The 23,038-nt window shown below is 36.7% G+C and overlaps 1 protein-coding gene across 1 annotated transcript in view; it reads left to right on the top strand.

The window, feature by feature from the left end:
• Positions 1 to 23,038, top strand: part of TENM3 (teneurin transmembrane protein 3) — an 829,296-nt gene that overhangs the window by 745,748 nt on the left and 60,510 nt on the right. The window contains 5 exon segments of the mRNA XM_026846573.1: positions 249 to 350; positions 546 to 740; positions 2,077 to 2,277; positions 5,264 to 5,449; positions 20,955 to 21,101. Coding sequence (XP_026702374.1) covers positions 249 to 350; positions 546 to 740; positions 2,077 to 2,277; positions 5,264 to 5,449; positions 20,955 to 21,101 — 831 coding nt within the window.

The raw sequence follows: 23,038 nt of genomic DNA, 5'->3' as shown, positions 1-23,038 counted from the left end.
GGCTGAATTTTAAGTATGGAGCTCATACGGTTTTACCATTATAATTTGAGCCTTTTTGTTGGAATGTAGTGTCCTAAGATACTAGAGGTATTGGCAATAGAAAATCACAGCTATTCGTGCTCTTCAAACAAATAAAATGTAAACACTTCTCTTGGAGCAAGAGCACACTGTCAGTTAGTAGTGGTTCAAATGATAGGTACTTCATGTGGTGGGCGTCTGTGAATTATCCTCTGATTTCTTCCCTTTAGAGTCTGTGGTGGAATGCCCTCGAAATTGCCATGGTAACGGCGAATGTGTTTCTGGATCCTGCCATTGTTTTCCTGGATTTCTGGGCCCTGATTGTTCAAGAGGTAAATCAACCCAATTCTTTTCTCGAGTCAATTTAAGCAAGCATGAAGACGAAATAACTCAGGAAAGCAACTGGCATGTGACTTGCTTCTTAGATAGTTTTCTTTATAAATCTTAGATAGTTTTCTTTATAAATCTTTCTTTATAAATCTTTGAAGAACTTGGTTTTAATTTTTCTGCCATGTTTTATTTCACAGCAGCCTGCCCAGTGCTGTGTAGTGGCAATGGGCAGTACTCCAAAGGACGCTGCCTGTGTTACAGCGGCTGGAAGGGCACTGAGTGTGACGTGCCTACAACTCAGTGCATCGATCCCCAGTGTGGGGGCCGGGGCATTTGCATCATGGGCTCTTGTGCCTGCAACTCTGGATACAAAGGAGAAAACTGTGAAGAAGGTAAAGGAGTAAATATTTGCCCCAGCACCTGCTGTTGTTTGTTGGGTTTCCAGCTGGCACATCCAGCTCTTAACAATTTTGCTATGTGTAGATCATACACATTAATGGTGTTTCTTCAAAAATCAGTTTAGAATACTAAAAATCTAGTCTGGGAATCATTAGTATCACTGAATTCTACAGAATTATAATACTTTGTTCTCAAGCAACCAGTGGGAAAATGTTTAATAATGTGTGATATCTTTTTGCTTGCCGGGTTTTTTGGGTTTTTTTCTGGCTGAGGTCAGCTAAGAAGAAAGCACACAAAAACTAGGTGTTGGGATACAGGAAGACTTACTGAATTTTCACAGTATAGAATAAATCATTAATGTATTGCATTTGTTAGTGATCTTTTCCACCAACCACATTGTGGAAAGTGCTGATTCAAATGCATCAGAGTGAAAAATGATGCGTCAGTTTTGTATTCCAGAGATGTGCATAATAATATTCGTTCTGGTGTGCTGCAAAATGCAGTTCATTTTCCATTCTAATTTTTTAGGGAGTAAAAAGCGTCATTTTCTTCCTCAATCAAATTGATTTTATTGATCTCCACGTACAAAGTAATGCAATTAAGTCTCTGGAATTAAATTTTCAGACCATTGACCCTACAAGTGTAACATTTTATTGAGTCAAATTGCTAAATTAAATCTCGTCATCTAAAGCACATTAAAGTGAATTAAGACAGATAGACAGTCTGCAACTCATTTATTTCTGAAATAAGTTGAGGGTCCTATACAGCTGTCAAAACTCAGTAGTGGTGGATCAGGTCAGTTGATACCAAGTGCTGCAGGGAATCCAGTACTTGTTACATTGTGATTAGGCAGAAGAGAGATCAAGTTGCCCAAGACCCCAAGCCAATCTTCTTATTATTCCGGAAAATTAGCAAACCTTGAAAGGTTCTCCATTAACTCAGTGGTAGCCTGTAAATGTCTTGATGTCAGTTACATGCACACACAAATTTCATAATACCAGAAGATGATGTGGAAGCAAAGTGTTTTTACGAAGAAAATTGTTGCTGAGAAACTCATGATGATAAAGAGTGATTTACCTTGTAGCCAGGGAAGGGAGGCTGGCCCCAAGATACCTTGGTCTGCTCTGTTTTTTCCTCACTCATCGCAGAAACAAAGGTGAACCTCTCAGCTTCAACCTACTAATGTTTACTTTTAAGATGAGTGCCACGCTGCCTGTTTCACAAGTTCTTAAAATGTGGATTAAGCCCAAAATTGTCGTGAGCACCTAGGGGTTGATTACTGTTGCTAGGAATGACAAGTTTAAGCTGGCCTTCCTCATTTTCCCACAGCGGATTGCTTGGACCCAGCCTGCTCCAGCCACGGCATGTGCATCCACGGCGAGTGCCACTGCAACCCGGGTTGGGGCGGCAACAACTGTGAAATCCTGAAGACAATGTGCCCTGACCAGTGCTCTGGCCATGGCACCTACCTTCAAGAGAGTGGTACCTGCACCTGTGACCCCAACTGGACAGGTCCAGATTGCTCCAATGGTAAGGGTTAAAACCACTCGCATTTTGTAAAAAGATGATGTTTTGAATAGCAGCATTTAATGACATTATTGTGTTAGGACCTGACTTGCTGAGCTGATGGAAGTCTTTCAGTTGACTTCAGCATGAACTGTGAATTGATTCAAAGGTTCAAAATAATTGATGAATTTGAAGTGTTTGAAAATCAATGTATTCGTTGATATCTTTCAGCTGCCTTCACATGGTAGCTTCAGGTACTTCACATTCAAGTACAGAATGTTCATTGTACAGTATGTGGATCTGAGTATCATCTTACCTAATACATCTATTTAGAAACTTAAAACTACACTAGTGAAACTAGAGACAGCCACATTTTAAAAATCTCTACATTTAACTGGAGGTTTTTTCCTTGAAAAATGGACAGCATTCCAGTTTGAAGGCAAAGGAAATGCAAGAATGAATTCTAAATATCTTTTGAGGAAGAATGCAGGCTGCTAGGGTGGAAGGAGTTGGTAGGAGTGAAGAAGCAAAGGGATTTCTTAAAGTCTGAAACTGACCCTATAAAAACCATAGTCTGAGCTTAGAAACAAAAGGAGAAAATGACTGGAGGTACTATCACAGAGAGCAGAATCTAAATATTTATAAAGTATGACAGCAGCCTTTTGACAAATAGGAGTTTTTAGAATATTGTTTGGTAGCCACATATCAAAAGAGAAATGTCTAACTGTGAGACATATATTTGTCTAAAACAGTTCATCTAACAGCTCAGATGATTTTGTTAATGAAAATTGAACACATGGGCTAGCTGGGTTTTTGCCAGCTTATGAATAAATATAACTTTTTCATGAGGAACCATCTTTTTAAAACAAATGTACTTCCTGACCAGGATCTGTGATACTCCATAATGTTTTATGCATTCGAGAGTGATAGAACAGAGTTCCAAACATTCAAGAAAAAACAACAGAGAGAAGAAGGTGTTGTCTTCTGTTAAATTTGTTTAGAAGAAAAAATTCTTCTCTGAACGTTTCTAGAATTAAAATTGACTATTTGTGAGAGACTATTTCTAGTTCTCAGGCAAAACATGGATCCTCTATTTCTTGACACAACGTCCTCTACACTATTTTTGATGATTGTTATGCTCCATCTTTTACTTATGTTTCAATGAATGATTGGTCATTAAAATAACATAAAATGTATCTGAATATATATTTCTCAAATATTTCAAAAGTGTCAAACTCACCAAAGTCCTTTGTAAAAATACCCACAAATTATTTGCTAGAGTCGTGCAAAATGACCTTCAGAGTGGTACACTAAAAAAGTAAATCTTACTCATACACATTTTGTTAAGCGGCTAGAAGAAAAAAAGAATGAGTTATTTCCATTAGAGGAGTTTATAGCTTTGAAATCAGCAGAGCTTTCCTCTATCTTCATCAGCAGTTTGTCCGTTAATTAGCCCTTCAATTTCACTTCAATTAAATTAACTCTAATTAATAAGTTCATTACAAAGATTGACGCACCTTGCTCAAAGCTAGTGTGCTAAAGGCTGATAAACACCTTCACCCTAATGAAAAATTGATTAGATTCACGAGAAATAAACCTTTCTTTCTTGGAGCTGCGTTGATGTTTTGTGACTCTAAAGTTAATCAAACCATCTTGCATCTCTTTATCAAAAATTTAATTCAAAGTAGATATAAAATGCTGTATCAGAGAAAAAAAAAAAAAAAAAAAGGAGGGGGAAATTACAGCTGTCTTTCACCATAAAGGTTTGGGGCTGTTTCTTACGGGAAATGTCACAGCTCCTTGATACTGTGTTTAATGTTCCACAACACTTTGAGACAGAGGGTTATACTCTATGGGAGAAGAAAAACACTGTTGAGTGGGAAACTAGAAACCTTTCTGGCACTGAATGCTTCTTTCTTTTGCTGATGAAAAAATTTTCAGTCTTTTATTACTAAATTGTTTGTTGTCATTCACAATAAAACAAAAACTAAATACAGTACTTCTGTGAACCAGTACATGGTTACATACAGCCAGCTGTATGCCAAGGAACTGAAGTCCCTCAGGCTATATTGTATCTCTTGGTTTTCTGTTGCCTGCTTAGCAGAAGTAAAGTTTGCTGGAGTCTGACTAAATGAACCAAAACTGTAAATGCAAAATCTGGCAGTCTAAATTATCATCTTGTATTAGCTGAGACTTAACATACTTTGTTTGGCCTCTGACTACCTTTGGCTGTTAACGTATTTTTCAATTATTCTATCAGTTACAAGATCCTGTTACTATATGTAAATGACAAGTTAAATTGCTGTATGTTGATTTATTTTTTTAACAATCTATTATTTAAACCAGACTGTTCATAGCTGTCACTGATACAAATTTACTGAGAGTAAAAGAGAATCATCTTTTATATTTAACAGATGTGTCAGTATGTCAGCTTAGTACTAATTTGTCTCACTAAGTCTGATTCTTTATAATGAAAAAATGTGTCAGAAATGGCAGATTTTTGCTTTGAAAGAAAACAGGGAGCAGGGTAGGGAGGGGAAACCTTGTTAAAACGAACTTTCATTAATACTAGGTTTTCACTCACAACACACAATGACCTAGGTATATGGCACATTTAGTCACTAGGAGTACCCTTAAGTTCTAGTAGGTCTGAGTGCCATATAATCTAAGGTACAAAAGGCTACTCTTAAAACATATGTGATCACAAAAAGTATGAATGAAAATTACTGAAAGCTAACAGAAGAGCTGTGGACACTTAAGTACCGCTAAGTCTGATGGATAAACTAAGTGAGCATTAGCACAGAGATAAAACTCTGTAGTCCATATGCGGTTGGGTCCTACCTGAAAATGCCTTTCACAGTAAATTCCTTTGGTAGAATTTTCAGAGACTTTGCCTTTCTTATTCTTCACATGTTGAATTAAAATGTAGTGCTCCTAATTAATGCATACCCTCTCTCTCCTGTGTGCACTCTCTGCCTCCTTTTCTCCCCCTCTCTCCTCTCAAATCCAGAAATCTGTTCAGTGGACTGCGGCACGCATGGCGTGTGCATGGGTGGCACGTGTCGCTGCGAGGAAGGCTGGACGGGCACAGCCTGCAACCAGAGAGCCTGCCATCCCCGCTGCGCGGAGCACGGCACCTGTAAAGACGGGAAGTGTGAATGTAGCCAGGGATGGAACGGAGAGCACTGTACCATTGGTAGGCTGGCTATGCTTTACCCTGTCTTCACTGCAAAATTCAAACAGCTGGCGCTGCTGGCTGCATCTGAATAAGAAGTGTATTACTTTGAAGCTTGTTTCTTCAAACAGAATATTTGCATGTGTCAGTCTCTGTAAAGGAGTTGATGCTTCCAGAAAGGAAATGGTTATATAATGGCTCATCAGTTCTTTATACCCGGTTTGCCATGAAAAGAACGTGGAAGAATTTCCTTTTCAATCTTTTTAACTGCCTTTTGCTGAGGGGGAGGTTACTTTTGTTTTAAACTGTAAATATATTGTTGGATTTGTACTTTTCTATTTTTATACGATAGCTTTATGTCTTTTGGAAATTAAGCTTCCTATTGTTTTTCTTTTTTCTTTTATGGAGAAGAAGCTCTAAAAAGTGACTTGCTACACAAAAATGTCACTTCCACCTTGTAATAAATGTCATCTAGCTGCCCAAAATTATCATCTTGTCAACATAATGCTCTATTTTAGAATTATATCAGATTTCTTACATGTAAATTATGTAACGACAGTTTAATACAGCTGATTGAGAAGAAGCTTCAATGTTCCTGTAATCAGGTTAGTTCTAGCACCTGGAAACGTTTGGAAATTACTGTGTCTTTATCAGTGGAGCTTTTCTTACTCAGTTATTTATAGTCTGTATGTCCATGTGCAGCAGGATATCCCTCTCCACTGCCCAGGGCTTGACAGTGAGCTGGCATGAGAAATTACACATGTAAATAAGGGGACTAAGAAAAAGTGGAGGAGAAGTTGCCAAAAGCTTTATCATTTTTATATTGATTTTGTATAGATGTAGTGTGAAGAAATTCCCTTCCACACTAATGCCCCTTTGTGCAAGACACTGCAGGTCTATAATGGAGGAGGAGGGTCCTATCCAAACAATTTTTGTCTTGGCATAACTGCAGAGAGAAACTAGTGCATGACAAGTAGCAGGAGGCACAGACAAAGGATCTGGCAGTGGTCTAACCATAAGACATGACTAGCTTGTATTTAGTGTGGGGTGTGTTACAAAAAGCTCAGTAAAGGCTGTGACAGGATTAACAACGTGGCTCTGCAGGTATTTATGGGGCACATCTCCCAGGTGTGAGAAGCATCATGGCTGAGCACTTGGAGGTGGATTGAACATACAGTGAAAGAGGTAGCATGGGTCAGACAAAGGCAAGAGTAGCATTGAGTGGTGGGGAAATCACAGATAATCTGAATAGTCAAAAAAATACCAATAACTAAAAAAATCCCATTGTTTTATGTTTGGAGAGATAGAGGAGAGTCAGTTAAAAGAGGTGATGTAGCCAAAGCAACAGGATAGGAGAACCATAAGTCTAATAGCAGTAGATGGATATGAATATAGCATGAATTGCTTTTGCCACAAGGTAAAAAGGGGCTGGAGAATTTTAACTTTCATGGATGTGTTGGAAGGGCTGTAACTCTGAATATGGTAGCACAGCGAAGCCATCACAGGGGCATGAGTTTCTAGGAAATAGTAAAACCTAAGCTGTGTTCCCAGGTAGCTTACAGCCCTGAGAGGCAGCGTGCTAGTGCTGTGCTTCATGGTCATGGGAAACAGTAGTGTGAGCTTTCAGGGCAGGGAAAATGAGGACCTGTTACACGTGTATTACCTGATTCCCACATCATTGCACAAGGAAGTTGAGATAAGGCTTTATTTTGTACAAGGGGTTCAGATGTGATTAATTTGTGAATTTTTTTCAGAAATCACAATTGATTTTTTCTGTTGTTTACTAATGAGTTTGCTCAGACATATGAGGGAGAGGGAACCAAGGTGGATCTGGAGAATCTTAGGGAGAATTGAGTAGGGTTAACATTTTTGAGGAGCTTCCAGAAAACATGCTGACAAAGAGAGTAGAGAGTCGGAGAGAAAACTGCTTTCTGAACAGTAAAATAAAGTAAATCTTTAGAAGTAGGATAAAGCCTTTCCCTTGACCGCTTTAACTTGCCAATGAGCAATTACTCAGCAGATCGCTCTGCTGTTGGTCTCACTGACCTTGGCAGCATTTCAAGGGTTGTAGTTATACACGGCTGAACTGCGCTTGAACAATTTTTCCAACATATTAAGCACAAACAGGTTTTTCCTCAGCAGTGGGCAAGCAGGTCTGTCTTCCCACCTGTTTATTCTTTAAATGGGTGTTTACTTTGCAGCTGCTGCTGTAAAGTTAGTTTGATTTCTTTATATTGCCCTTACAGCCTCCAAGACAAGTAATGAGGTACAGAGTCTAGCCTGCTGTTATATTTACTTTTCTTAGAGTCGTTTCCTTCAGGAGCCCAGTGTTATGGAGAAACTAGGTCATTTTATTGTTCATTTCCAAGAGTATTTCCACTTAGTGGAGTAAAAATTGATGCCTCCTCAGCTTGGCAGATGAAGAGTCAAATTGGCTTTCTCTCACCTGCCCTAGAGTAGGTAGTAGCTCTTTCTAAGCAATAAATTTCAAAACACAAGAGACATCAGAATGTTTCTCCATGAAAGCCAGTTTTTTATTGCCGGCTACATTTGTAACCCAGGCATTTTATTCTACTTACAACTCTCAACTTGGTAGCAGAATATTTACATAATTTGTGTTATGCATATGAAAGAATCCCACTCTCCCTTAATATATCTAAAAATAAACAATTGCATCCTCCATATTTCTAAAAGTTATTAACCGTTTAGCTACAGCCTGAAGTATTTTGGAAATGTAGATATATTTGTTCTATCTATTAGCTGGAAGTCATATGAAGTGCGATAGCCTAAATTTACAACTTCTTTGGGAAAGGAATATTTCAAACAGGTTGTAAATTTTAAAGGCCATGCACTTTATTCACTTTTGGGGAAAGGAAGAGCACACCAGATCTTTAGCTAGATGCACCAAATGGGGTAGATATGTGTGCATTAATCACAGAGACACTAACTGAAATGTATACTGAATCATCTAAATTCATAATTCATTTGATCAAAGAGATTATGGTATTTTTGTGAAGCACGAATGCCATTCAAAATGGTAAAAATGTTTTGCACCTCAACGATTTTTATGTGTTTCTAAATGCTATCTGTCCAGTCTCATTTTCAGTAAGCCCACTTGTTTGTATTGTTAGCTGACATATGTTAAAGGGTAGAAAGAAGGAAAAAACAAACCCATCTCCTTAATTAAAACAAGGTAGTCCTTAGTTTTATTCCTCTCTAGTATCTCTCAAGCTTGCTTCTTGAGTTATGTTGATTTTTATGTATAGCTCAAGATACTCACATGAAAATTTGGCCAAAGGAAATTCTAATTGCTCTAAACTTCTAGTGGCCATTTTTCTGCGTTTATGTCAATACTTCAGGACATTGGGAAGCAAACTCATAGGTGATTGCAAAGGTTTGCTTTGTCGGTTCAGAAAAAATTCAGACATATGCATCCTTGGTATAAGTATCAGTGTTTCAGGCTGAGGATTGCAAGACCAGGATTGTGAAACAGTATACATATATATATTTTATATACTTTGATTTGTGAGAAAGAACAGAATAGACTAAATAAAGCATGGAGTTTTTTTTCTTTTTTTGAAGCAATATGTATAGTAAAGTTGTCAAGATAATTTTGACTAATACAGTAAACCTGATGTGTGTTGCTGCTATCCTCTGCTCCATTATGCATCTCTGGCACAGGGTAGCTCCAACTTCAATACCACACCTGGTATCGTATGTTTCAAACACTTCAAACAATTTAAGGCATCATATGCCACACCTGAGTCATTGCCTTTGCTCTGAACACATACTTCCAAACATATCAAAGATGTTCAGCAGATAAGTATATGCTCAGAGTTATAATGAAATTAGTCTAATAGGCATTAACAAAACTCAAGATGTATTGCTATTGTTTAGTGTCTTACAGGTTTGAACTAAACACTGGCAATCTATGTTTCAAATACTAAACAGTATAAGGCATCTAAATTGCTTATTGTCTTTTCCCTCCTGAGAATTGGAATCATAGAATCACAGAATCATAAAATAGCTTGAGTTGGAAGGGACCTTTAAAGGTCATCTTGTCGGGTCATCTTCAACCGGCAATGTTTCCAGCAATGGGACATCTACCACCTCTCTGGGAAACTTGTGTCACCACCCCCACTGTAAAAACATTCTTCCTTATATCTAGTCTAAATCTAGCCTCTTTTAGTTTAAAACCATGACCCCTTGTACCATTTCCTGTATTCTTGTGAGAACAGGGTAAATCAACAGTTTACTACAAAGCTATGGAAAACCACCTGACAATTGTTTATTTGGTCTGGGAGTGACATTCATAGGTCTGAGATGAGCATCCATGTATCATTTTGTGAAGCTCAACCTGCATCTCAGTGTAATACAAGACCACACATGCACAGCTGGTGCCCAGGTGATAGCCTGGGTGAAAATTTGCTCTGTAATTAAGTTTTCATAACACAGTTGTGCTAAAATATGTTTTTGTTTCTTTTCTGTCCTGGCTTGCAATGAGTTCAGTGACCCTCTCCTGTCTGAGTAGTTGTACTGTGAGATTGGAACAGATATTATTTCAGAAAGTCTATTATTTTTGTGATATAACTGGCATGTACCATGAGTATATTAAGTAACCCATAAATATGAATACTTTTCCAGCTGCTTTTCCATTAAACTCTGTTAGCTGAATGAAATTAGTAAATAATTATGTTGGTGGGGAACCTGTTTTATCCATGTGCTGTGTAACATCTCAGTTTTACAATGCAGCTTAATTCTTTCTATAGACCAAATTAGTTTCAGAGTAATCTAAATTGCAAATTGGCCAATTTGCATGAAAACTATGCCTTCTTGTTCAGATTTGTCAACACCTCTTTTTTTAAAAGTCTTTAACATTAAGCATGGGTGGGTAAGACCATCTGTTTATGGAGCTTGCCTGCAGCTCCATTACTTAACACATGAGACAGGTTACAGCTGTTTAATTGTTACTGTGTTGAACAATTATCTTGCAGTCCAAAATTAATATTTATATATGTATGCATGGAAAGCATGCCATTAAATGTAAGTGATCTAAATGTGGATTAATGTCATTAAACATTCACATTAATCCCTCAGGAGGGCTATAGTTAGCATCATGATACTTTCATGTTACTTTAGAGTGCTGCATGAGGCTACTTTACCTGGTATATGGAACTGAAATTCAAATCCAGTGGTGGTCCACTGTAGAACTGTACAGCTCATATGCTTATATTCTGGTGAGAATTGGGATCTAACTGGTTTATCTTCTAAGAATTTCCCCTAGAGTTTAGTTGGGAAAAACAATAACAAGGCACAGCAAAGTATTTTAACCTTTTTCTTTGCATAAAAAGACACTAATATGACACTCAAACCATTATCAAAACAAAAATAAATTTTCTTCATCAATAAGTTTCTAGTCTCTGCTCTTTTAGCTAGAAAACCAGCAAAGTCATCTGGTTTAGATATTCAAAAGTATGAAAAAAACAACTGTCATCTAGAACAGACTCCCACAGGTGTGTTTGCATTAGTACAGACTGTGTCCTGGTGACTTACTAAAATGGTCTTCTGACTAGGGACAAACACGGAGGCACTTGCGTGCTGATTTTCTGTGTGACCATGAGCAGCGTAAGCTCAGAACTACTGCTAGTGTTGAGGAATGCTAAGAAGTAATCTCCCCCACTAAGTTACGTGGTCTGCCCCTGCTCTCTTCAACACGTGTTTAGCTTAGGGCTCTTTACATTACAGATGTCAAATACGACTACAGGGAAACAATACTTTATCTCTTTATAAGATCAGAGACCAAGTCAAGACAAATGTGTTCCTCTTGTTAATTAAAGGAAGCGCTTACAGAAAACTTGATATGGCTATATATCATTATACTATATATTTTTGAAGTATGGGCTTGACAAGATAAGTCATGGAACAATTTGAGGGCTTGATTGATCTTCTCCACATTTGCAGGTTAGGGGGAGAGCAGCATGGATAACCAGTATTATGATGACCACCATCATTTTAGTACTGATGCAAAGTTGACAAGCATGATTTGCTTTTCTCCAAAGTTTAAATTACTGAGAATATTCACATTTCATAGTGTTTTAATGTGTCAGGTATTTAATGTACTTTAATGCATTCATGCCAAGAATTCTTTATATATTTTAAGATTCTTTTGAGATTTTACACCCTTGATCAAAAGAAAAATTTTGTCCTCCAAATTAGAATAATTACTACTGTGTGAATATATTCTGTAATTATCAAATTTCCTACATTTATGTTCTTCCTTAGTTTTGAGTTCATACAATTATACCTCAGTACAAATGTCACTTAAAACTAAGATTGTATCTGAATGAAGGTATGACCTTTGACATTCAAACTGTGTATTCTCAGATAAAATCAGCTAAAGTTTCAAAACTAATTATATCAAATATCAATTAGTTCACAGTATTGTGAGTGAAATCGTACTTTCAAAACACCTGACTATGTTGGAGTTAGGATTTCACCACATTATTTATACCTGTACCCGCAATGCAAAAAACTCCACGAAAAAGAGAAGATTACTTTCTTGGCACCCAGAGGACTGATAACCACAGTTTAACAAGTTTTCATAAAATTTAGAATAAATGTGGGTTTGATCTTTCCTGTGCCTGAAGGGCATGATATTAATTTGCTAGGCCAATCCTTGAATATGCAAAATATTTGTACATTTGGCAACTATAAAAATATTCAATTACCAGGTAAATTTAAGATAGTGCATATGTATCTGAAGCTGCGAAAACAGGTGAATTGTTGGTCAGAACTTAACACATTTCAAGACCAAGAACTCAAATACCTATTACCTGTTAGCATACTTTAAATTGCTAATTAGCTGGTTTGCATTTAAATGAGGACTACGTGTGAAGTTCCAGTTAGGCGCATTCTCAGAAAACAGAAGAGACCTCTGAGATGTGAACAATTTTAAAGTATGTTGCAAAGCTTACTTGAGCTGAAGTGGCCAGAAAGTAAGTGCTTTTGTACATTGTATAGTTGCATGCTGGTCAGACACATTCTGAAAGTACTTCCAGTCAGGAAGAAAGATGGAAACAATAATGCTTCCCATCCCATTCCATCCCCTAATACATTTTCAAGCCAAATTTCTTTCATGTACTTCTTAATGTTGTGTTGGGTTTTACCTGTATCTGAGTCATGTCTTTGTTTGTTAGAGGTCTGAAATAGATATTTGAATTTTTTCACCCTGTACATGTGGGACAGTTTTAAATCCTTAATAGCATATACACATTTTTTAAATCTTCTTCCAGCTAAATAGATGTTAAATAGGAAACAACACTGCTTGTGAACTTAGCAGCAGCCCAAACTTCCTATGTCTACTGTATCCTTAAAAGCAACTGAACCTTTTATTCTTTCCAGTGTTTCCTGTAATAATGACGAGAAATTTTACTTTATAGTAAAATTGGAATGGACTCCATGAAAAAACATCTAAAGGGTAGTGGGCTTATGTGCCTTTGTACATAAAAACCCATAAATGGTTGCTGCAAAGAACAGTTGTGGCTTTGGCAAGCGATAAAGTGCAGTGAATTCAGGTCTCTGCAGAAATGTACACAGCAGATATCTCTGCTGCAGGTCTACACAGACATTGGAGAAAAGTGCAGAAATGATGAAGAAAGTATGATTTCAGGGTGAGGATTATGTTTTGGCCCGTGTAGGGAGGAGAACAAAGAAAATTGCCTGAAACTATTATTCCATCCATGTGTTCTCCTTTACAAGAAGGGCAAGATGGGAATTTAGAAGTAAAAAAGTATCAAAAGGGAAGAGTGTTTGTAATCCTTCTCTATTGGCAGCAACGCTCTGAACATATGGTATGTCTAAGACAAGGTTCTTATAAATTCAGAGAAAGGATGACGACCATGAGCTGCTTACAGTGGAAGAACATGTGCTTTCAGTACTGTTCAGTGATGAATAGAGAGAATTACATTTGCAAATGATACCAAAGCCCACTGCCCCCAAGCACTTTGGAAGACAGGACAAGAATTTAAAATTACTTTAACAAATAGCACAGGCTATGAAGAAAAATAGGGTGCAATTCAACAAATGCTGAGTTTGTGCTTAAGTAAGAATAATCAACTGCGCAAATTCAAGTTAGGAAGCATCTCACTAGGCAGAAGAAACTCAGAAAGGCTGTAGTGGATGATGAATTTGACATGATTGAACCGCTCTGAAGACAGGCTAGAACAGTGGCGTTAAAATTTTATGAATTCTGGATTCCTGTAAGTTTTTCAGTAGAGGTATGTATGGATCTCCTCAGAAATTGCATATGGATGCATGGCTTTTTTTAGTCACAATTTGAGAGTAAAAGCAGTATCTTTAACTACTTTTCCCTCTACACCTGATGAACCTGATTTAAGAATGTTGCAAGGCTGTGAAGGGCTGTCACATGCGAAAACTCCATTTGTGCCAAAGGCTGGTGCACAGGATGATCTGGTTGAGAATGATTTTGAAGAACAGGATTCCACCCTTGCTTCTACCATGTATTTTCTGTTATTCATTCACAAAGGCAAATCTTTAAAAGAGCATCCTCTGACTGTTCTTCATTTTCTGGGGACCTGACTTGTTTGTGTGTGAATTGCTAAAATGCTGGTTTCTGTACGAAATCCTATATAATTCTAAGTATTCTGGAAAATCACATCATATGTGTTTGCAGCCAAGTGGATGGAGACTTCTCACTGTAATCTTTCTATGATTTAGTTATTCACTGGTAAAATGTGATAAGAATACATTTTCTGTTCACACCAGTAGCGTGAAGATACTATACTAAATAACTTTGACTTAGGGAGAAAGATGATAGAAAAGTCTGTAAGAAAACAGTTACTACTTTGTTTAGGTTATCATGGTGTACCTGCTAGTAAGGCAATCAGCCATTCGTGGTTCATGAGAGAATAAGTGCTGAATGAGGACTGTCAGCTCTGTACATTGACAAAGGAAGAAGGGTAAAAAAATTGTACAGGTAGACATAAACCCAGCATTGTCTAGATTTTGAGTATTTGGCTTGACCACTCATTATATTCTTATAATGTGGTTTTTTGTGTTTGTCATATGGATTGTAAACAAAGTTTTATACAAATATTAAAAATTAATGAAAACGTTAAGCAAAGCTATTAAAACTTTCTAACTCTAAAGAGATAAATTTATAGAAAGACTAAGGGAAACAGTATAATACTATCAACATACGACAGTTTGCTTACTGTCAGTTTTTCTACCAAGAAATTAAGGTGGCATTTTTACCTGTTATCTTCTTATATGACACTTGGTGCAAGGTTATGTAGAAGTGTAAGCATGAATGATGCAAGACATGTTACCATCTTCCTGTAGAAGATCAGTGTCTGAGAGCATGAAGTTTGTGTTAGCAGCAGAGATATGTATGTAGTCATTCACCAATGAATGGGCATTGCTACAGTGAACGGTGGGAGATCAAGAGAATAAGCAAAGCAGAGCTTGCATGGAGAAGGGCAGAACAGCATTCTTCATTGTTGCTGCATACTGAAATTATTTCTTCATCATCTTTATTATTTTCTTCCCCTTTTGACTCTCTTCTCGCTTAATTCCTTCTTTCTGTTTTCTTTTAGAGGGAGAGACTGAAATGCAGTAAAGGAAGGGAGAAAACTGATAGTATTAGTGGAGAGGAGTCAAGGGTTCAGCTCACACTTTCAAGGTGTAGGAAGCAAAAAACCTTAAAAATAGTTTTAATTTAGGCAGATCTCTATCAACTTGGCCTTGCTCACATTCTTTCGTATTTTTGCTTCAAGTCTGGTGGTGCTGTGAGGTCAAATTCTGCTCTGATAGCAAAGTATCTCACGACTCCTGTGGAGCTGTTGAGTTGACACTGTAATGAGACTATATATACACTGCAAAAAATATGTGGCATGTTGTAGCCTGGTGTACAGGTTACAAAGATTATGATGGGTGAAGATGTCTGGTGGAGGCTAATAATGTAGACTAATAGAAATATAAATTTCCTGTACAGTATTTAGAGGCATGTCACTGTTATCCTTTATGACAGAATAATCAGAATAAAGCAGTGTTAAAAGTACCAATTAAGGAACATCAAATCAATGCATATGTGACTCATGCTGATTTAAACAGGAGCTGATTGGGATAAATGGATTTAATATGTGCTTTTATTCTGTGGCTATTCTGTCATACCTGGAGGAAGTAGCATATGAATAAGGGAGACACTGACTTACATCTCTGATAGAAAACTAATGGGAGACATTAAATTAAAAAAAAAAATGTCAGAGTTCTGACTGATTATGAAATATACCATGTTAAATGTGAATTTGCCTGACTCTTATCAGTTCTTTGTAAAATACATTTATCTGCCACGTATCTATATAAATACACACACACACACTGATAATATAATTTATATTTTATGTTGTATGAATTTTGAATGCGATTTACATCTTCTTGGATTTTGATTATCCTAGAAAATGTACAAATTCTATATCTTCATTTTTGTTTTTCTTTATTCTTTTGGAGCTTTATTCGTTTCGTAAAGAAAATTCGCTATTTTCTTTATTCGTTTGGAGCTATGTGAAGTCCCTCTACTGGAAATAACAGCAAGATTTTAAACTTGTAGTCTTAAACTCTGCAAGAAACCCCTTGTAGGTATATTGCCTGGTCTGTAATTAGACTTTTTAAGGACTTAACATAACACACATGTGCTAGATGTGTAAATATTTTGCCAAGGAGTACTTGCTTTGATGCTCCATCCTACTGAAGTGCTCCAAATCCCACTGAGAATTCTCTATACAGAGAGAAAAAGTCTTGTATTTTGTACTTCCATACAGAGCTAGGTTTATTCCTGTTTCAGTTGCAGTAAGGAAGACAGCATAGCTAAACTTCACCACGAAGTTATACTATTTTTGGTCACTCATTTTCTGCTTTTTGATTCTTTCAGGATGCTGCATGTTAACCAAAATAGTTTCTAACAATGTCCTTAACGTCAACTGACCATGAGTAAAAGGTTGCTGGAAGGTAGAACTTATTTTCTGAGTTTTATAGTTCTTGAACTGACTTCTTTTAAGACTACTGGATACAAGAAATCTTAAAGAGCATTTTCTTAAACTACTTTTTTTTTTTTTTTTTTTAATGAAGGAAATAGCATATGGGGACCTTGGATTGCAGGGACTATTTTCAGTTGCCTAGGAGGGTTTTTTTATGTTGTTTTGTTTGTCTGTCCCTACATTTGTAGAGGCATTTAATGTTTCACTGGTGGACAGATGCATTCCCCAGACAGATTTTATTGCTTCCATTTTATGAAATAAAGCTTGATTTTTTTTCCTCCACGCATACTACACTGTGTTCTAAGAGCAGCTGTGTAGGAGCAAGGGGAATTAATTATATTGGATGAGTAAGAGAAGAATTTGATCCACCCTGAAATGCAGCTGTATCACTTTTCTTTTTGTTTGTGGTTAATGTGAAAAGCTACTTAGTTTGTTGCTGCTGTTCTAAATGTTCTGTAATTGATGTTTTCATCTTCTTACATCATCTCCTTTTAACCATAGCACTGTAGAGAGGAAAAAAAAAAAAAAAAAAACCACACCCAAGCACAACAACTGTACAGTGGACACTTGACACTTTCTTCAAAAGAGAGGGATTAGAAGGTTTCCGCCTCTTAGTCATAGCAGTGACTGTAGCTTCTATGAGACTACATATCTCATCAGCTTCTTCCTTGGACTCAGGAAGAGTTTTTTTCCCGTTCATCCATACTGGAGGAAAGGCCATGGTTGGAAATACTTTTCTCACCCATCCAGTACACAGAGTTGAAGGATAATTGCAGGTGACAGAGTACTTGCCAGACAAGGGCCATCATCCTGCAGGGATTTAGAAAAGATCAGATTTTGAAAGTAAGAGAGCCCATGAAGGCTCTGTTGAGAGACCTTGTTTACACTCAAAATGGGATTGAATCCATTGTTGACTCAGCTTGGTGTGTCCCTACTGCAATGGTCTGTAATATCCCATCACCTTATGTTCTTGTGGCTAGTCTTAGTAACCTGCAATGGACCTGTCCTATGTGGTTTTGCTATATGACATTAACCCATTTAAGAAAACTGCAGTTGATGTCTGTTTCCTGAAAGTAAGGAGGGAACATATAACCCATCTCTGCTGTGTTTCAGATATTAAAAGTAGTGCCTGCTGCTTTAAATCCATCTTGTGCTCTGTCTGTCATTCATCCATCTGCCTCCTCAAATTTTTTGTGAAATTTTAAGTGTCATAACTTATGAGAAAAAAAAAAAAAAAAGTCTTTCTATTCTTGGATATACCATGTTATTTATTTTCATACATCTAAAGCCTAAGGTTAATTTTCACCAGTTTTTCCAAATGAAATGGAGCACGACGCTACTAACCCCACTACTCCCTCTTCCACCCCACATATATGACCTAATTTCACATTCTTATTTCACATTCTTGGTGTGTGCGCATGGAAGAATAACTATGGCTGAACTGAAGCAGAAGAAAACTGTTCCTCCTAAAAATCCTGTTAATCCAGTCAGAATTAAGATAATGTGCTGGTTATGCTGTCAGAGTCATACTGACCTGCAAATCAAAGATCTTCCAGTATGGTCAGTGTTTTAAAGCTTATAAACTAAGTATTTACTCTTATGTTGTGTTTTTTTAATGAGCATTTTTTAACTAGCTTTGATTATATGAAATCAAAGCATGTGAAGTCAGAAGAAAAATGTACTCTCAGAAAGGTAGCATCTCTTTTTTTCTGCAGATCTCCTTTCTAAAATACTTTCATTGAATCATGATGATGTTTGCTGAAAAGAGAATTTCTTGCATTTTTAAAAGCTTTGAAATACGTTTTCATTTTATAATGTAAGACCTCTCATGTCAGGTGCACCTGCTTGATTTGCATGTGAATTCTGAACAATTCTTGTTTTATGTGACACTTCTGAAATGTCTGTCTGTTTTTTTTTTTTTCTTTTAATTCTCAAGCTCACTATTTGGATAAGATAGTGAAAGGTACTGTATATTTGCTCTTTGATGACATGCCTATGCCTACATGTACTTTTTTTATATTAATATATAGTTACAAACGTGTTAGTCTGGGCAAAAGAATCTTCCCTTACATGCATTCCATGGATTATAGATTTAACTCATATGACTTTCAACTCATCTCAAATTAAAAAATGAATTCTTTCTTATGTTACATAATAATATTTTATCAGTAATTATACATTTATATACAAACTGTATACATGTATTAGATTTTGTTTGAACCAAAAACTGAAGATAGTATTCATTTGCTGTTTGGTGCTTTTTCTTTGTTAGTTTTGTCGTTGGAACTCTACCTACAAAAGTGTAAATATTTAGTAAACAAAACAAAGCAATACTCTTGTCACAGAACAAGTGTCGTTAGTTCTAAAGATTAATTATAGATATGTGTGTTTATATATAGACAGATCAATAGAATACCTTAGGCTTTTAAGCTTTTGTTTATCTGAATGTAGAAAATCTATAGGAAATTATGACTTATATTTTGTATGAAGATAGAAAATTCTTATATACTCTATGCAACATTTTCAATTAAAAGGTCCAAGGATGAAAAAGCCTAACATGAAACAGCAAAGATTCTTGTATCTTCAGTTATGGTGAAAAATTCATTGAAAAAAATGTTTAAAATATTCCTACTCCTCTTTCCCTGAGTATCTTTCTCTATTCCTTATTTGTGTTTTTTTTTCATTAGAATACGGCAATATTCATGGCAATATCCAGGCTTTCACACAATAAGTCTTGAGTGTACCCAGTTGACTCCAAAAATGCTCTGTCAATATTGCAATTAAATATCTAAGCATTCCATAAATGAAACAGAAGAAAGATTAAGAAAAAAAAAAAAAGCTCTCAGTACAATAACAAATACTATTAGCAGCTATAGTCTGAAAGAATAAGAGTAGCGAGATTAATCTCAGCCTGGCATGATGGCACACTATATCTGTAACTGTAGCATCACCACCCTTCCTCACAAGAATTTTTCTTGATTCTCTGCCTTCTAAGAGTAATTTGACAAGAGTTAAGCACCCTTTATAACTATTTTTCTATGAATGTTTGTAATTTGGAGCTATGTGGGTTGACAGGACTCAGTAAATTCAAAAGTCTTTAGGAGAAAAAAAAAGACTATTCTGAAAGACTGGTCTAAACTCAACCTAGCTTAACCAAAGTGGGCCAGTAGATTAGTTCAAAAAGATAGTTGTTCTACAAAGGGAAGAAGTGTTTAGCCAGTTACTTGGGCTTTTTGGATAAACGTTTACAGAAAACTGTTGTGTCCAAAAATATCTGATTTGTAGCCACCTTCTCATAAGATACGTAGTGCCATATCTGTACTTGCTTCTGTCAGTGTCTTATCATAGTCACAGATAAGGAACACCAAAGTCTACATATTTATAGTGTTGTCATCCTCATACAGATCATGTTGGCTGCATGCCAGATTTCATCACTAGAAAGTGACAGATACTGTTTTTTTAAATGCAATGTTAGACTGAAAACAATTATCGATTTTGGATATATTAAATTATTTTAATTGTTTCCCAAATTTTCCCTCCTTGGCCATAAAAGCAGACAAGATAGGATATAAAGGTAACAGCACAAAAGCCTTAGGGAGATTGTCACAAAGAATCACTCTCTGCTATCTGTCTTGAAGCACGTCACTACCGTGTTTTTGTTCAGTCTATCAATGTTTTATTGTGGTCCTTATGGTATTTCATTTTGTCCGTCCTAAGTAATCAAATACGCACAGCTATTACATTTAGTTGGAAATCCTGTTGGTCCTGTCCCATCCGTATGCAGCCTGAATCCTAATGTTTGTTAGAATAGATGCTAAGCTGCTTCACTATTTCCTGGGCTTTGCTTATTCTGTGAAAAGGAATGTATTTTTGGCATAAAGTATAGTCATTAAAACTGGCCTATACTTTGTGCAATTATTTAACACACTGTAATTTCACATGAATATACGGCAACTCTGAGACCAGATAAAGTTAATGTTCTCTTTTATTACATGCCTAAAATCATACCCATTTTCCTACTTAAGAATTTGGAGGGATTTGTTCATAGTAACAGGGAGCTTAAACATTTGTGCCAGTAAGTAACCAATACTGCATAGAGCAAATAATGTTCTATTCTATGAGCACAGAAAAATGTATCATTTTATACAGCTGTGTTTGCACTATGCACTCATCTCTTGTTACTTTGCCAAAAAAAAAAAAAAAAAAAAAAAAAAAAAGAGGATTGGTGCATTTATTTCCTGCCTGTACAGGTAAGTGGTGTCTCAAGTGTCAGGCCAATCAAAGATGCCACTTTGTTAAGAATTACGTTCCCCAGGTAATGTTGCTGTTCCACTCCATGTGCAATTACAGTATTTGTGCTGTTCTTAAGGCCTGTTCCCAGTAAGTGTCCCTTGTTTGTATATTTTTTTCTTTTTATATAATTGTAATATTTAAATCACTTGTGATTTTTTCTTTTTTGTCTGTTTCAACAGAGGGCTGCCCTGGCTTGTGCAACAGCAATGGGAGGTGCACGCTGGACCAAAATGGCTGGCACTGTGTCTGCCAGCCGGGATGGAGGGGAGCGGGCTGTGACGTAGCCATGGAAACTCTCTGCACTGACAGTAAGGACAACGAAGGAGGTAAGATATACCAAGTGGATCTTTAACACTGGGGAGAATGTGTTGAGAAACAGAGATTTACATTCAGGTGATTAAATACTGCCATGAGAACCATACGTGCATTTTGCTAGCTTTTATGCCTGTAAAAATACGCTGCACTATTCAGTGCTTTTATATGGTGTATCAGCAAAGCCTTACAAGCTGCTTATGACAGGTGAGACATGTACTTGGAAAATGATGAGTGTCACCTTAGTTTCCCTGCAATGTTCTTTTATATTGGAATATAACGTAGTCTGAATTCAGTGAACTGTAGTGGTGGGGGAAAAAAAAAAGAAAGGAATTCAAATTTTCAGTGACCTCACAAGGAAATTATCACAAGAGAAAAGGCCGAATGGGGAATTTACATTTTGACCTCTGATACTATTGCTGGAAACAACTGGTTGGCCAGTCTTGTCCCAGAGATCAAGTTGCCAGAGATCTTACCCCCCATAGCCTGTGAATGCTCAGATAACTGACAGGATTCTCCCAGAAGTCTTTTTTTTTTTTTTTGGCTTGCTTTTCTGCAGTCTGTCATCTAGGTGACAGGTAACAATCTGCAGTGAGATGCAGGCAGGACTGTTGACTTAAGAAATCAATCTGCAATCACCGTCATAAGGTAGGGAATGTAAAGGGGCTGTGACTTTGGCATAACTCCAGAATCACACAAAAAAAAAAAAAAACAACCAAACACAAAAACAAGGCTAAATGTGAATACAGTTAAATATTAGATCAGCAAAATGCTTTTATTGTCTTTCTTTCCCTTCTCTCTTCAACTCTCTTTTGTTTAATACCTTCAGATTCAGAGCAGAGATAAGAAACTTCATTAGGGCCTCTGGATGATGATAAATTCATCTGTGACTTTGTTTTTCAGCTTTTGACTGTGTATGCCTTTGCCATTGCTGGTTGACTGTTTGCTCTTATATCCCAACTGCACAAACTATAAATAACAGCAGCATTTACTTCCCAAGGAAAATAACAAACACAGTTAAAACAGTGCTGCTGTTTATTACTTTACATGTCATTTGATTTGTCATCCTTCTCCATTACATACTGAATATTTTTAGTCAGTTTTGCACATTTAGAGTCCTAAAGAATCTGACAGAGTCTGGTATACGCAATCTGAGTTAGTGTGAAGCTGAATTTCTGCATGTAGGAAGGGAGCGAGAGGAGCTATTAGCCATAGTATTTCCATGCAGAGATGTGCTGTTGGAGAATTAAGTTAAGTTGGGCCAGGGAATTACGAACATAAAGAAGAGAAACCTGCAAGCATGAAAAGAGACAAAGCAAGGAGGAGGAGAATCTAGGTTAGAGCATAAACAACTTGGAATAAAATAATAGTTCACGTAGGGGAAAAATGTTGAAAGCCTAGTGATAGACTAAACCAGATTCAGTAGATGTAAAAGATAATAGAAGGACGTGGTAGGAGAGGGAGAGTCAAGAGCAGATAACAGAGCAGTAGGAGGAAAAGGAGCAGTGAACAGGAATGCACATAAACAGAACAAGGGAGAAGAAGATGCTCCTTCAGACTGAAAATGGTAATAGCTGTGAGGAGAAGGGAAAAAGAACAAGGAATTGGAGCAGAAGGATGACTTAAACTTCAAGAAGAAAGGACAGTGTTGTAAAAGAAAGTCTAATGCCAGTATTTTGTTGCTTTTTTTCCTCTTATTTTTCACTATTTCCTTTACAGACATTATGCAGCTATGTATGAGGAAGGGATTGGCCAAACGGTTGTTTTGCTATGATTGACTTATATAATGCTGTTTGTCACTGACATTTCTCTTTCAATGGACCTTATTTTAATTTATGCTACAGTACAAAACATACTTATTTCAGTCTTTGACTAGTGTCTGAGGAAAAGGGTTAAAATAAAACAATTAAATTAAACTAAAACAGGAAGCACACCAAACAGAACCTTTCTT

The sequence above is a fragment of the Athene cunicularia genome (assembly GCF_003259725.1).
Source record: "Athene cunicularia isolate RWA chromosome 4 unlocalized genomic scaffold, athCun1 chr4_part1, whole genome shotgun sequence".
Taxonomy (NCBI): domain Eukaryota; kingdom Metazoa; phylum Chordata; class Aves; order Strigiformes; family Strigidae; genus Athene; species Athene cunicularia.
The sequence above is the reverse complement of the archived record's forward strand: the minus strand, read 5'-3'. Positions and strand labels throughout refer to the sequence as shown.